Here is a 14,251-nt window from a genome sequence, read left to right as displayed (position 1 = left end):
GGCTGAATTAGGTGGCGACGAGCTCGACCGTGGAGGCACAGTCGATGTTCCGAGCTGCCAGGACAAGTGAATTCTCGCGAGATCTCTTGTTTAGTTCTCATAGCCCTAGTTCCTGTGTTATTACCAGCCCCCCGTATTGTACTGGGCTGGCAGAAAGGAAGAATAGACGCTGTTGTGGTCCAGGCTGGCTCTTTCCCCTTCGCATGTCGGTCTCTCTCTTCTGGGGAATCTGGGTTCCTTCTCTTACTGCATTTCTTTAGATGCATCGCTCTTGCTTCTCTTAATACACAATTGCAGTTCCGTTGGTGTTTATCGACTTTGTTCGAGCTTGCAGAGCTTTTCCATTGATATCCATGTTGAAGCACGAATAGTTGCGTCCCGTTTCGAATCCAAGAGGCATGTCCCCCCTGCAGCCTCAGGTAAGAGTGTCTCGCTATAAAAACATTTCGCATACGCGAACACACAGACAGGGTTGCATGAAGCTGAAGATCATAATGCAGAAGCCCAAGATGGCCAGATCAAACGACACAACAATGATCCTGAAGCCCATCAAATCCCCGGGTGTGGGCAAAAAGACAAAAGTCACGCCGCTCAAAAAGGGTGAGCTGGCGCCACACTCAAGAGGTCAGCAGGATACTAACACTCAAGCAGTACCACGACAGGATAGTCCTAGGGCGAATGATCCCCTCAACTTCACCTCGTATCGTCCTGACCAGGAGCATTGGTCATGGAACAACCTTCCAGAAGTCCTATATCAACTGAAGCCCACCGAGAAGAGAAAGAAAGGACCCGAGCCGTCTCTCCTGACCTACCAAATCCACGGCGAGTACCTGCGGGACCTTCCCGTGCTTCCCGACAATATTGCATCCAACGTCGAGGAATTCCGCGTCGAAGCCTGGATGCGTCTCGATAGACGTATCCAGCTGAGGAATATCAAGGACAGAATGCACAAGGATTTCAGAGTCTCGGAGAATACCTTGCAGCAGCGCAATGGCCGGTTTCGCCAGCACATGAGAATGTTGGCTTGGGATTCTGGAAACAGAAAGAGTCAAGAGTTCGAGGCCGAGTTGATGAAAGATCTGTTGGCGAATGATATCGACCCCTCGCTCAATTCAACCCGGGGCATCACGCCTGGCCTCATTAACCCCGTGCTTGGAGAGGCTGGGGGTAGAATTGCCCTCCCCACTGAGTACAAGCGACGTGAAATAATTGAGGGGCGATCAAGCACTTCAGAAGAAGGCAACAGCTTGGAGGAGTCAAAGGAAGATGCCCGCAAGGCGTCTATTTCAACCCAGGTGAAGAGAGCTCGTGCAAGAGACCCGATGCCTCCCCCTTCTTTTGGGTGCTTTCCACAGGAGCGAGAGCCATGGCCGGAAACTGCACTTCCGGAGAGCATTCGTGGAATATTCATCGACCAAATGCTGAAGAGATGTTTCAGGGGCGAAGGGTACCTCTTTCAACTGCCGTATATGTGCGAAGCTTCTGATCCGAACGTCTGAATGAGACTCAATGATGGGACAATCTTGTTGATAACACATCTGATGCGATGTATGCATGACTTGACGATTTTGATTGAACCTTCAATCTCTGCTTTGTTCTGTTGATCATCTCTTCCATCTAGGGTGGCATAGACGGAGAGATATACGATATGAATGCATGGAATTGTAATTACCCCGAATTCACTCTTATAAATTGCGATGGCTATATAAAGATAACCGAGACTGCCGAAGCCTCACCACTTGGAATATGTACAGAGGTAGATGAATAGTGAATGTCGGAAACGGGTCGCCATTCAGGTAATGGAGTAGTGATGAAAGTGAAATCCTGATGAACTTGGCTGCCATGACTTCACACTGGCGCCTATTATTCACCATTGAGCACTGCCCCCTGAGCACCCTAAACAAACAAAAGAGATTTTAAGGGAATTGTAGAGGATAGAGTCAATATTGAAGAGAAGAACACAAATCAGGTCTGGAAGTGGACACGCCTGAAGGTTTGCAACAACTTATTCCCTAGTTGGGTACTATATCTGTAAGCACTGCACTGTGCCATAACCCATGAGCCGTAATGCCTTATCGGGTATTATAGGTAAATCGCAATCTAACAAAGGCTTCATGACTGTGGGTGAATTACCAAGGCAAGGTGCCTAGCAAACGTAAGTATTCACAGCGCGAGTATTCACGGAGCTCTGTTTCTGAACTGCTGGCTGCCTGTTGCTAGCGACTTATTAAAGAAGGCAGCAATCCATTCATCGGTAAAGACTGCGGCTCCCTACTTGTTTCTTTCCGGAGGGTCTCATTTGTTGGTAAATTCCACTCTCTCGTCCTTTGCAGTCCCCTTCTTATCCTCCTTCGCCCCTCCACCTAGTTTACCACACTATCCATACATCTATCTTGTCCATGTCTGATTCTAGCTCTTCTCCAGAACATTCTTCTCCCTGTGAGTGTCCGCCATTCATAGTTGATAGCGTGTGGATAACTGATGTGACATTTAGCAGCCTCTGGTTCAAACAGCCCTTCCAACTATTCTTGCCACCGTGAGATTCCCATCCTCTAGAGCTCCGAAGCGCCTTTCTAACAACCTGTCTAGACACCAGTCCCCCAGACGAGACTCACACCTGTTACCATCCTTATCATTCTGGATTCTCGGAGGGCTATCTCCCACCTCTCCTTTTTCGTCTTGATCCCCCGCAAAACCGAGAAGATGGCATTGTAACAGAGCTGGAAGAGGATGGAGCGATCGTACAAGACCAGGAGGGAGCTTCCATTCGCGACTTCTCTTTCCTGCCTCGTTATATAGCGTCAAACCCACCCACATGGCTGATCGAGTACTGGATGCGTACCGACGCCCGCCTGACGTATCGCGACATCAAGGCACGCATGACCGCTCCCCGGGACCAACAGCCCACCGAGAATGCCCTGAACATGCGCCGCGAGAGAGAAGTCCGTGGTCCTCTGGGTCTTTCCTGCTGGGCCGCCCGTCGGGGCAGGACCAGCCGCGTTGCTCGCATTGACCTGGAACGCATGGAGTGTTGGACCTATGATCAGGTCCATATGAACACGACCATGGAGGTTGAATATAGGTTCGTTGAAGGAGCCGGGCACCCGGTCCCCTTTCGTCTGCGATCCAAGTCTCTCGCCTTAGACCCTGTGGAAGACGTATACTATCCTCTGGACACGTTTGTCGGGGACGATGGCACTCATGTCCCCTCCGACAGGACCAGGACGGCGATGGACACGTTCTTTGAAGTCTCTGAGAGAGCACGGGAACAGGGTTTGGACTCTTGGCGGCGTCTTCCTGCTGAGGATATCCCCGTCGCTTGGAAGCAATATCAAGAAAGACCGAGGCGCCTTAGTGCTAGAATCATTGACGATCAGGACGAGGGTGAGGCTGCTGAGGAGGAGTCATCTGAGGAATCAGTTGGTGATGTATCCTCCCAGGAGGAAGCGGATTACGAAGACCCCGAGTAAACTCCGTTGGGAGACCAGGGTTGCCCCTGGTCATGATTAGGGTATTCCCCAGAGCTTAGTTTGCTTAAGTGGAGGTACTATGATTCCATCGCGCCGGCTACTAGTTCGCACGCTACTGTTCACTGTGGCCTGGGTGTACTTCTTCAGTCAGCCTAGACCGGCTTTCTATCAGTTTCGGGTCTTTGGTTCTGTTTTGGCAAAGCTTTGTTTTCCAAGTAACAATTTGATTCAAATTAATATTGATTATTCGTCGTCAGTTTTCACTCGTAGGCTCGCGTACTAAGACTAAAGAGATCATTCTACTATGATGGCAATCTAGAAAAGCAAAATACTGTCTAAACTGGAGAATCCCGTGGCAACACCTCCCTCGTTGACGTCCTTGGCCTTGGTTCGCATGAGCCACCCGCCTTGCTCGTTGTGGAGGACGGTGCCCCGGGCCTGATCCCACAGGATGGTTCCGTAAACGCCCAACTCCCCAATGACGTCGCCACGGATCACCTCTCCATCGCTTCGCAGGGCCACATTCTTGGCCTCGGCGGGGGGATGGATCAGCTCCATCAGAATCCAGCGCTTCCAGTCAGTCTCGGGGATCGAACGCAAGAATTCAGGGATAGCAGTCTTGTAGACATTATTGCCGCCGCCTTCGCGCTGCGGCTTGAGAACGTGGTTGGCGGCCGTCTCAGGGTTGAGGGCAAGGTCCCGACCACGCCCCGTAGAAGAAAGGTCATACTGAGGAGCAAAAGTCGCCCGTAGTCTTGCGATGACGGACTGATCCACTTCGGCGAGGAAGCTTGCCAGATGGTCGGGTCCGGTGGTCTCCGCAAGTACCTGCTGAACAATCTTACAACCCGACAACTGATTCAAGACGGTGGGGCACTTGATCGCAGCAGACCGTTCCAACTGAAGGCGAGCGTCCCAATCCCGCTCGCTTGTATAATCACTTGGAGCGTAGAAGCATCGGAGATATACCGTTGTGACTTCGAAATGGCTCGACGCGTGAGGGGGGCGATAGATCAGAGGGCGCGAGGGGTTGGAGCTAGGGATGGTCGTGTGGTCCAGAATTTCCGAACTCAGCAGACGGAACACCGGGATTTTGTGGTATTTGGTGATCCGTCTCAGAAGTGCCAATTGATCGAATGTATTCCTCTCGCCCTCCTGGACCACAAATAGAATGCAAGTCGGGAGAGCCGGCCTGCATTTGGACGCCCCGTAGGCGGCATGTGCAGCTGCCAATCCCGCAGAGAGCGTCTCGACCGCCGTATTCTCAGGGGGCTTATTGGACTTCAACAATCTGTGAGACGGGTATGCGATTGGGTAACCCGGAGGGGAATCCAAGAGCTCGGTGTGCAGCTGGGTCACGAGAGACGATAAACCACCAAAGGAGGCCGAAATGGTGTTGAACTCCACCTGCTTCAAGGAGGGTGCAACCGAGCTGGACGGAGTATGCGCCATGTAATCCGAGCGGAAAAGGCCGAGCGACAACGTTTGAACATACCCCTCCTTCTTGACTGCCAGATGCGTCTTCCACAAATGCGAAACAAAGTCGTCCACATCAATAAGACTACAGGTCAAAAGAAGTGTTTAGTCATGACATCTCGGCACTCTCGCTATGACTCGTTCTAGCTAAGCCACACAATAAAAACAAACGACGTAGTTTCGGAATGGTCTCTTACTCTTCCATGATCTTGCCCAGCCACTCCTCGTTACACGTTATCATGGCATAGAGGTGGTTGTAAACGGTCTGCAAGGCCCTAGCCTCGTCGAAGCAAGCTCTGGGGAAGGGACTTGGGAATAGGGTGACAGGAGCATTGGTCGCAAGAACTCCATGGGGATTGACCTCCTTCGATACGAAAGTGGGCGCCGGGCGAACCATGAGGCCATTCTGCGTGGTCCAGTCCTTAATGGTGGTTACCAAGAACTCCCTCTGGGCGGAGTCCAAGAGAGGAGGGTAATTGGCGTAGATCGAGTCACCCATGATTGAATGTCGTACGGAGACTGGGAGGGGAGGCGGAGGGGGCCAGAGAGAAGCAGAAGCGACATTCTCGATCGATTAATTCCATCGGACTTCCGTTCATATCGGCGATTAATAATGGAGGGGTCAACGATTATCGGCCGCCCTCTGTGTCCACCGCCTTATCCACCGCTTCTCGCTCGGCGGCAGAAATCCGGCGTTTGACAGCGGAATCGCTGCGTTTGCTTTGCTTCTTCCCCAACTTTTCTCCATCTCCTCTGCTTTCCGGACGCGTTGCAGCTGGCGTCGCGCGCACCGTGATTGTCACAGGAAGACCCGGGACTTCGAGGGTGTCCCCGACATCTGCTTAGCTTGCCACCTCTCACTTGGATCTCTATCCCGATCCAGTATCCCGCACATCGGACTTTGGAATCTACCTGAACTTGACCTCACTCTTGCTTTTCGGGTCTACTACGCGTCCTCTTCAGAGCTCGTTCTCATCTAGATGTAGTGTGCAACAAGAATCTCGAAGCTTGCTCTCATTTAGTTCACATTTGATCCATTCAAACTAATCGCAGGGCGCTGTCAGATCGATTTGAGACCTCCATGATCGCACAGTGAGCTTTCCTTCTATACGCGCTAGCAGATTCTCCAGTCTGAGGGAAAGTTCCCGATCTAATGTCCGATTAGACAACATGCAGGTTGTTACCTCCGATCCTCTAGACTGGACAGTCGATGAAGTAGTCAGATTCCTCTGTCACAATCCCGACCAACCATGGTCTCGGTCGGCAACCGGTGGCCCTAGGCCTGATCCCGCTTCCTTCGAAACCGCTCTACGTGATAATTTCGTGACGGGTGAGGTGCTTTTGCACGATGTACATAAAACAGAACTACGAGAGGACTTGGGTCTGAAGACCCTCGGCCACTTGAGTTCTATGCTCAGAGCCATTCGCTATTTGCAAGATAACTCCCTCAAATATAAGGGCAGCATGGGGCACCCTCATTCTCTTGAAGACCGGCAGAATGACCCGTCCTCAACGCCGTTTTCTCCTATGGGAGTGGCTCCTCGTTTGCCTTCTACTGTGCACTCCGAGACTGGTCATACTCCTGGTAGTATCACTCCGAACCGTGGGGACTCGCGAGCTCACAGTATGGCGATGACACCTTCCGCCCTCATCAAGCCTCATAGCCGCGAGGCAGCTTTGACCAACTCACCAGCCAAAAACCAAGTCACTATGCGACCAGAACCCACGCCTGATACCGTGCCGGAATCGCGCCAGACTCCTGCCGTTGAGCCGGATTTGAGTCTGGCAAGACGCAGCGAGGCCTCTAATCCCGACTTGCCCGCTCAATCACGTGGGCACATCACCATCGATAGCTCAGGCAAAAAGCGGCTCAAGCTAGAACCTCCATCTTCGGCTAAGGTTCAGGATCATAAGCAGATTTCCAAGACCGCGGGGGCCCAGCACGGCAAGGTGTGGTACATGGGACCAGAACGTATCTCACATTCTGACGTTTTCTATTCACCTAACTTGGATGACAATGATCGATCATTCACGATGCTAGGCTCAGAAGTTCCAACGGCAAAGCGCCATTTTGTGAACAAAAGCCTAAGCTATTTCTATAAGCAACAGCCAATCAAGCTCACCTCAGACGGAAGCGACAATCACTTCACTAAATGGGCCATGGTACCTTACAGCAGCAAAATGGTTAATGCAGGCAACCCAAAGCTTTTTACCTTGTATACATCTGATAAGGAAAATGTTACTGTGAGTAAGGAATCAATGCAAAATTGGCCCCAGTTCAGTACTTTGCAGCCTGGGTCTCACAGTGACTCGACGGACGATGCGGACCGTCATGGTCCCTACGCAAGTCTCCTCCAGAGATACCCGCCTCAAGAGGATGACCAAGACACTTTACCTCTGTATGGTGACTCAGGATCCGAGGGTGAATACGATGAAGCGACATTGCAGGAAATGAAAGACGAGCAGCAAGAAGCAGTACCGCATAAAATGACAGAAAATGAAATGCGCAGCATCATTGCGGATTGCATTTCTGACTACAAAGCAAAGTGGCACCAGAATGGCCAACAGAAGGAACAAGCAAAAGCCCAGAAATTATGGTTAACAGCAAGGAGAACCAAAAGCACCAACCAGAGAATCAAGGTGCTAAATCAAGAGACAATCATTCTGCAAAAGCGCTTGGAGAAGTTGCAGGAGCACATCTGTGATAGCACGTATTCTGCACGGGCCGAGCTAATAGACCAATGCCAAAGCATGGAACAGACAGTGATGGATATAGAAAAGAGCAAATGGCGCGCGTCGATTCTTGAACAGGAAAATTGCCCCCCAAAGGCATCTCCCCCCCCTCGGCGCCCATATGTTTTTAAACCGCGACGAAATCTTGAGGACGAGGAATCTCTTCAGTCCGACTCCGACTACTTGACCGACGACAATCCGTACGAGTTCATTGATGACACATCTGCCGTGGACGAGGCTTCTCGTGAAGGCGACATGCCAATGACTACACCCTCGACATCGGACAGTGACGACGATATCATTAGCCCTTCGGGGATCCGTCGAAACTCCAGGAAACTCAGAAGACTTCCTTTTCGCGAATCCAGTTCTCCTCTCCCTAGCCCAAAACGCGATATAACGACTTCGTACATTGATCTAACAGCAGAGTCGCCTCCTCCCGAGGACTTCAAGATCGAAACACCCCCCTTGAACCCCGTTCAACCAGTGGTCTCAAAACCCCTTGAGGACCCTTTCGTCACTACTAGACCGAGCCCTTCGATTTCCCCGGAGCCTGCACTCGGTCCAAGCCTAAGAGTTGAAATACCCGTCAAGGCAGTCGGCGGCCCGCCGAGAGACCTCAAGAGCAGGGCGTCACCGCCTCTGCCTACCTTAAACGATATTAAAGGGATCAAACAGATGCCGTGGGACTTTCTTGAAGAGCGCAAAGACCGTGTCAGACTACTTATAAAATTACTAAGCAGTTTGCCTGACGGGGAAAGAGAGAACTTGGTCTCGACCATCCCAAAAACCAACCAAGCAAAGCTGAGAAAAAACATCTCGATCGCTCTGAAAAGATTTCTGGAGAGCCAAGAATGCATGCCTCATATGGACGAATCTGAAAGCAAGATTATTATGCGAACTGCATCGCTTTACATATCTTGGGTAAACTGTACTCATCTTCAGCGGAAAAAAGGCATCCCAAAAAATCTTGTAGAAGACACACAGGAAGATCTTCATCAAGGGTTTTCCCAGTTTTTCGAGGAACTTTGCCGGCGTCTTGTCCAGATTCCTTGGTCCCCACGGCGGCATTCACCCACCTTTCCCGGAGATGCCCGTGAATTTCAGCATTCAATGAAACATATAAGCGCAGTCGATCGTTTCGAGCAGCGACATCCAAATCAAACGGCGACACCACACAAGAAGAGAAAAAGGGAGATCAAGGAAAGCCAGACCACCAAATTGAACCAGCAAAGCGCACAGATGCGGGTTCAGCTCAACGAGGAGCAAAGAAGGAAAGTTGAGCAAAAGATGGAAAGCATGGGCGTAAGCAATAACGACCCGGCACACCAAGCCGTCAGCTTTAGAGAACCCATCATCTACCTGGATCCGCACATTGGCAGTCGTGTCATGCCTCATCAACTAAGTGGTATGCAATTCATGTGGCGGGAGCTGTTGGGGGATGAGAAGGGGCAAGGCTGTCTGCTGGCACACACCATGGGTCTGGGGAAAACGATGCAAGTCATATCTCTTCTGGCAACCATTTCTGCAACCGCGTCTTCAAATGACCCCAACGTTCGTGAACAAGTTCCTCCTGATCTGAGGGAGTCAAAAACCCTCGTTCTCTCCCCAGTCACGTTGATTGAAAATTGGTACGAGGAGTTTATAATGTGGTGTCCTCCAAATTCGCCCATCGGACCGGTGAGAAAGGTCACGAGTTCGAGTGCATCTCAGGAGAGGCTGCAGACTTTGGTAGACTGGGATGCCGAGGGCGGAGTACTTATAATGGGTTATGAGCTCTTTCGGTCTTGGGTTATGAACAAAAAGTCTGCTAAGAGGGATAAGCCAGCTATACCCGATGAGCTTCACCATAAAGTCCGGACAATGCTCTTGGAAGGCCCCAATATTGTTGTCGCCGACGAAGCCCATAAGATGAAAAATGCGAATACGGGAATCGCCCAAGCTACCACGCAATTCCGCACCAAAAGGCGCATCGCGCTGACTGGCTCCCCTTTGGCCAACAATCTGGTTGATTATTATACCATGGTTAACTGGATTGCAGAGGGCTATCTGGGCGAATTCCTGGAGTTCAAAGCCAACTTTGTGGAGCCTATAGAAGAAGGCCTCTACGCAGATAGCACTCGCTGGGAGAGACGAAAATCCCTCATCAAACTCAAGGCCCTCAACAACAATCTTGAACCCAAACTCAATCGCGCAGATATCACTGTTCTCGAAGGAAGTCTGCCCCCAAAAACGGAATTTGTCCTTACCATTCCTCTGACTCCACTCCAGAAGGCTGCATATGATCTGTATGTCGTGAGCACTCTTGCGGGGAGGGCAGATGAGTGCGTTCAAAGCACGAAACTTTGGTCTTGGCTTGCAGTCTTGAGTTTGTGCAACAACCACCCGGCATGCTTCAGACAAAGGCTACTTGACCGGGCCGGTGATGCTCAAAAGCCAGATAAGAAATTAGAGGAGCCCGAAGGATCTCCGGAAGCTGAACAAATCCCTGAAGCTCCCCTTCCTGACGCAGACAACCTGATGTCTAAACAAAAGATGCTGTTTGCTGCCGTTTCGGACATGAACGCTCTGGAGCTATCATATCGGGCGCAGATCTTGGACAGGATAATCACCGAGTCAATCAACGCTGGCGACAAGTTACTTATCTTCTCCCAAAGCATACCAACGCTCGATTACATCGAGCGCATGTTGAAGATGGCCGGACGAAAATACCGTCGCCTAGATGGACAGACACCCATTCAAAGCCGCCAAGATGCAACCAAAAAGTTCAATCACAGCTCAGATGAACATGTCTACTTAATCTCCACACGCGCGGGAGGATTAGGTCTCAACATTCCCGGCGCAAACCGTGTTGTGATATTTGATTTCGGATTCAGCCCGATGTGGGAGCAGCAGGCCGTTGGTCGTGTTTATCGCCTTGGCCAGAAAAAGCCGGTCTTCATATACCGCTTCATCGCCGGTGGCACTTTTGAGGAACTGATATACAACAGGGCAATGTTCAAGACGCAGCTTGCGTTCCGCGTTGTTGATAAGAAAAACCCTGTCCGTGCAGCGACCAAGCCCTTGAAAAATTATCTTTTCCCAGCCAAGCCAGTTCCCGAGACCGATACCAGCGAATTTCTCGGCAAAGACCCTCAGGTTCTAGACAAAATCTTGAACGATAAAGATACTTACCCGATCCGCAAGATTACTCTGACAAAGACCCTCGAAAGAGATGACAATGACAAGTTGTCATTAGAGGAGGAACAACGTGTCCAGGAAGAAATCAGCGACATGACTCTCAGACGTACCAACCCCGCCGCATACCAGAGTTTAATGGAGCAAAGGCGAAGGGCAGCTCTGGCTGCGGCCAGAGCCGATGCAGCTGGGAGTTATTCCATGCCTTACATACAACCCAACATGCCGTCCGCATCCATCCCCTACAATTCGCCTTTCAATCCCCCCAACTTTGTTCAATATCAACCACAACAGCAGCAGCCGCAGCATGAGCAGGGGCAGTATGAGCAGGGACAGTATCTGCCGCAATATCAGCAGCAGCAGCCGTTGCCTCTGCCCGCTCCACCTGTTGTCCCTTCCAATGCACATAACGACGGTCCTCCTCCTTTGGCGCCCGATATGATTACTTACGAGTGAGACCATGCGGTGCTTGCATCTCTTTGACATCGAACTCGTACAATCTTCCTTTTCCTTTCCTGTATTAACATTTCATATTTCTCATATCCATGTTATTGAGCGGGCTTGTCTTTGTTTTTCTCCCAGCTAAAATTCCCCCGGACAGCTTTCTTTCTATTTCATATTTTTCGCTTCTTTGTTCTCTCGTTTCGGTAGATATCTCGTTCAGACCAGTTCTCTTATCACGTTTTCTTTTCTCTTGTACCCTGTCATTCTTAGGGGCCCGTTTAGTATGCATATGCAGGCAATCCTACATACATATCTTACCTAATGATCGTGAATGCATAATGAGGAGCGAGTCGAATTCCTACATCGATTGAAGTAAAACCTAGGCTAAGTAAATCTTCAGTCCACCTTAGTAGAAGCTAGAAACGGTAGTAAAAGGTTGAATAGATTCACGTAATCTGGCATTCCTGACCAGCAGCATCGCCATCTTGAGATTGAACAAAAAGAAGATTCTAGAAGCAGGACCCGGAATACCTCGCTGCCTCCTATCCCAAAAGAGAAGAAATCTGCCTAACTACATGGAAGACTCGTATGAATACTCCCTTCAGTTGAACGTCAACACCATGGCCGGACCAGAGACGGAACGGTTAGATCCCGAGACGATAGGTAGAAGATAAGTACGAGATAATGGAGACGAGAGAACCCGAGCCCCCAAAAGTTGAAAACCTTAATCAAGTGAGAAGCTTCTCAAGATCAGCAACACGAGTGGCTCTCTCATCGGTCTTCTTCTTGGTGGCTGTCTCGCGAAATGCCTCCAGCATCAGCTTACGCTTCGTCTCCTGGACCGCGAGGACCCGGTCCTCGATACTGTTCTCCATGACGAGGCGCCATACAGTCGTTTCGCGCATCTGTCCTAGACGATACACGCGGTCGACGGCTTGGTCTTCGATTGCTGGTGCCCACCAACTGTCGGCAAGAATGGCTTGGTTCGCGGCGACCAGGTTGAGGCCGACGCTGCAGACACTGAGACTGGCAAGGAGGACTTTGCAGTTGGGGTCACGCGAGAAGCGATATGTTGAGTTGTCACGGCTCACAGAGCTCATTCTACCGTCGATGCGAGCAAATCCGATGCCGTGGCGCTCCAAATGAGGCTGGACGAGATCGAGAAACGATGTCCACTGACTAAAAACGACTGTCTTGGTATCAGCAGCCTGCCCCTGGGCCGTCAGGATCTTGACAAGAGCTTCGATCTTGCTGCTTGGGTCGTCCGGGTCTGCAGAAACACTATCGTTGTTCTCGCCCATCTCGGCGGCAGGGGACACCAGGGTGGTGGTGTTTTCAATTTCGGCTCGACACATAGGGCATTTGTGCTGTCTGTCGATGACTTGCTCAATACACTCTCGGTCAAATGAATGCCCGCATGCGGTAATCACAGGTTCTGCGAGGGTATCCAGGCAGATCGGACAGGTCTCCTGACTCTCAACCCTGACCTGCAGCATGTCCTGGAGAGCCTTGATGTTTTCCGGGGTAAGAGGAACCACCTTTTCCTTCTCCAGCAGTGCAGTGATGCTATCGATGCGCTTCTTGCAGAGTGCCCAATGGTTGCACACTTGTCGAAGCCGCAGAATAACCTCGAGAAGGTTGGAGTATGTGGTGCCGGTCTTTTCTTTGGATTTGATATCCAGAAGCATGCCCTTCGCCTCGGCTCTGTGTGATCTGTTAGCATACCAACGTCATATTTGTGAGCGATTTCTACTTACTGGAACATGTTGTACTTCTCTTCTTCATGCGGGTGGAACTTGACCCGAAGAACACGAGATGTGAGAGGCGGCAAGCGCAGATTGACGAATTCCATGTCCTTTCTGCGACGTAAGCAAATAGTACACATCAATGTCTGCAGTAGCAAGCGTGCGTTAGGATCGTCAGACATGAGAGGCCGAATCAAAACGCTATTGAAGACTGCCATGTCCTCTAAACCACCTGTAAGCCCCAGGAAGCGGACTTGGGAAAAGAGATCCTTGAGACTGTTCACAATGGGAGTTCCAGTCAATGACCAGCGAGAATCCGCAGGCAAGTTACAAGCAGCAAGGGCACCTTTGGATCTTGGGTTGCGCACTGTGTGACCTTCGTCGAGAACAATTCGACGCCAGTGTACGGAGAAAATCCCTTGTTTGGGGGGCGCCTTGGCCTGGGGGTTGTATTCCATCGCAAGTGCACCATAGCTTGTGATAACCACGTCATACTGGTCCAGGTTTTTCGCCTCCTTCTTTCCTGCGCCATGGTACACATGCACGCGCGGGGTGTTCTCGCTGCGAGTATGTTCCTGAATTTGGTTTTTCCAGTTGCTCATGACTCCTACAGGAGCCACAATCAGAGTGCATTTGGAACCCCCTGCCGTCTTCGGTTGAGAATTCGCCAAAATCAACGAAATGATCTGGATTGTCTTTCCAAGACCCATGTCGTCCGCCAGAATACCACCACTAGCAAGAGGGGGTGCAGTGGATGTGGAAAAGTTTGTGGCAAGATTGGTGTAATTAGAGCCTTTCCTCTTCCACAACTGGACTACATCCTCAGATCCAGGGCCGGGCAGGGTAGGATTTTCTTTGCTAATCATCCAAGCCAGTCCCTGACGCTGATAAGGGAGTAGCTCTGTTGAAAGCGCTGCGGGAGTATCCACCATAGGCATGTTTGCCAAGTCCGACTCGTTCATGCCAAAGCTTTCAGTCACTTTACCAATCTCACGAGGATTGAAAGTGCTACTTTTGCCAATAAGGTCTTCAAGACTCTCCCCATCCTGAAGACCCTCCCCGCTAAAGAGGTTAGCATACAAAGGATTGTCGCCGGCCTCCCACCCGGCTCCTTTGCCGCCTCCGAGAGCACGAGCTTTTTTGGCGGCTTCCTTTCGCGCCTTTTCGCGTTCCTTTTGGAGGTTACGTTCATCACGCTCCCTTTGTTTA

The 14,251-nt window shown here is 50.8% G+C and overlaps 5 protein-coding genes across 6 annotated transcripts; 3 read left to right on the top strand and 2 right to left on the bottom strand.

The window, feature by feature from the left end:
• Positions 1 to 380: 380 nt before the first annotated feature.
• On the top strand, positions 381 to 1,499 carry LDX57_008116 (uncharacterized protein; the record flags this gene model as incomplete). The annotated part of the gene is made up of 2 exons (XM_046089843.1): positions 381 to 419; positions 501 to 1,499. The coding sequence occupies exons 1-2, from the start codon at positions 399 to 401 to the stop codon at positions 1,497 to 1,499; spliced, it is 1,020 nt and encodes a 339-aa protein (XP_045945815.1). The 5' UTR covers positions 381 to 398.
• Positions 1,500 to 2,399: 900 nt separating this feature from the next.
• On the top strand, positions 2,400 to 3,677 carry LDX57_008115 (uncharacterized protein; the record flags this gene model as incomplete). Its single annotated transcript, XM_046089842.1, has 3 exons — positions 2,400 to 2,439; positions 2,498 to 2,536; positions 2,590 to 3,677. 3 exons carry the CDS (start codon positions 2,400 to 2,402, stop codon positions 3,468 to 3,470), a joined length of 960 nt encoding a protein of 319 aa, XP_045945814.1. The 3' UTR covers positions 3,471 to 3,677.
• Positions 3,678 to 3,681: 4 nt separating this feature from the next.
• Positions 3,682 to 5,584, bottom strand: LDX57_008114. Of its 2 annotated transcripts, XM_046089840.1 has the most exons (2): positions 5,144 to 5,584; positions 3,682 to 5,031 (listed from the first exon to the last, which is right to left on the bottom strand). In XM_046089840.1, the coding sequence occupies exons 1-2, from the start codon at positions 5,443 to 5,445 to the stop codon at positions 3,786 to 3,788; spliced, it is 1,548 nt and encodes a 515-aa protein (XP_045945812.1). In that variant the 5' UTR covers positions 5,446 to 5,584; the 3' UTR covers positions 3,682 to 3,785. The 2 variants fall into 2 exon arrangements, with proteins under 2 accessions (XP_045945812.1, XP_045945813.1); XM_046089841.1 differs by having other exon boundaries at positions 3,682 to 5,584.
• Positions 5,585 to 6,116: 532 nt separating this feature from the next.
• LDX57_008113 (putative SNF2 family helicase/ATPase) lies at positions 6,117 to 11,309 on the top strand (the record flags this gene model as incomplete). The annotated part of the gene is made up of 1 exon (XM_046089839.1): positions 6,117 to 11,309. One exon carries the CDS (start codon positions 6,117 to 6,119, stop codon positions 11,307 to 11,309), a length of 5,193 nt encoding a protein of 1,730 aa, XP_045945811.1.
• A 716-nt stretch (positions 11,310 to 12,025) lies between these two features.
• On the bottom strand, positions 12,026 to 13,980 carry LDX57_008112 (DEAD/DEAH box helicase; the record flags this gene model as incomplete). Its single annotated transcript, XM_046089838.1, has 2 exons — positions 12,026 to 13,001; positions 13,055 to 13,980. The coding sequence occupies 2 exons, from the start codon at positions 13,978 to 13,980 to the stop codon at positions 12,026 to 12,028; spliced, it is 1,902 nt and encodes a 633-aa protein (XP_045945810.1).
• Positions 13,981 to 14,251: the final 271 nt, after the last annotated feature.

The sequence above is a fragment of the Aspergillus melleus genome (assembly GCF_016097325.1).
Source record: "Aspergillus melleus strain CBS 546.65 chromosome Unknown contig4, whole genome shotgun sequence".
Lineage (NCBI taxonomy): Eukaryota > Fungi > Ascomycota > Eurotiomycetes > Eurotiales > Aspergillaceae > Aspergillus > Aspergillus melleus.
This window is presented reverse-complemented; position numbering and strand designations above follow the sequence as displayed.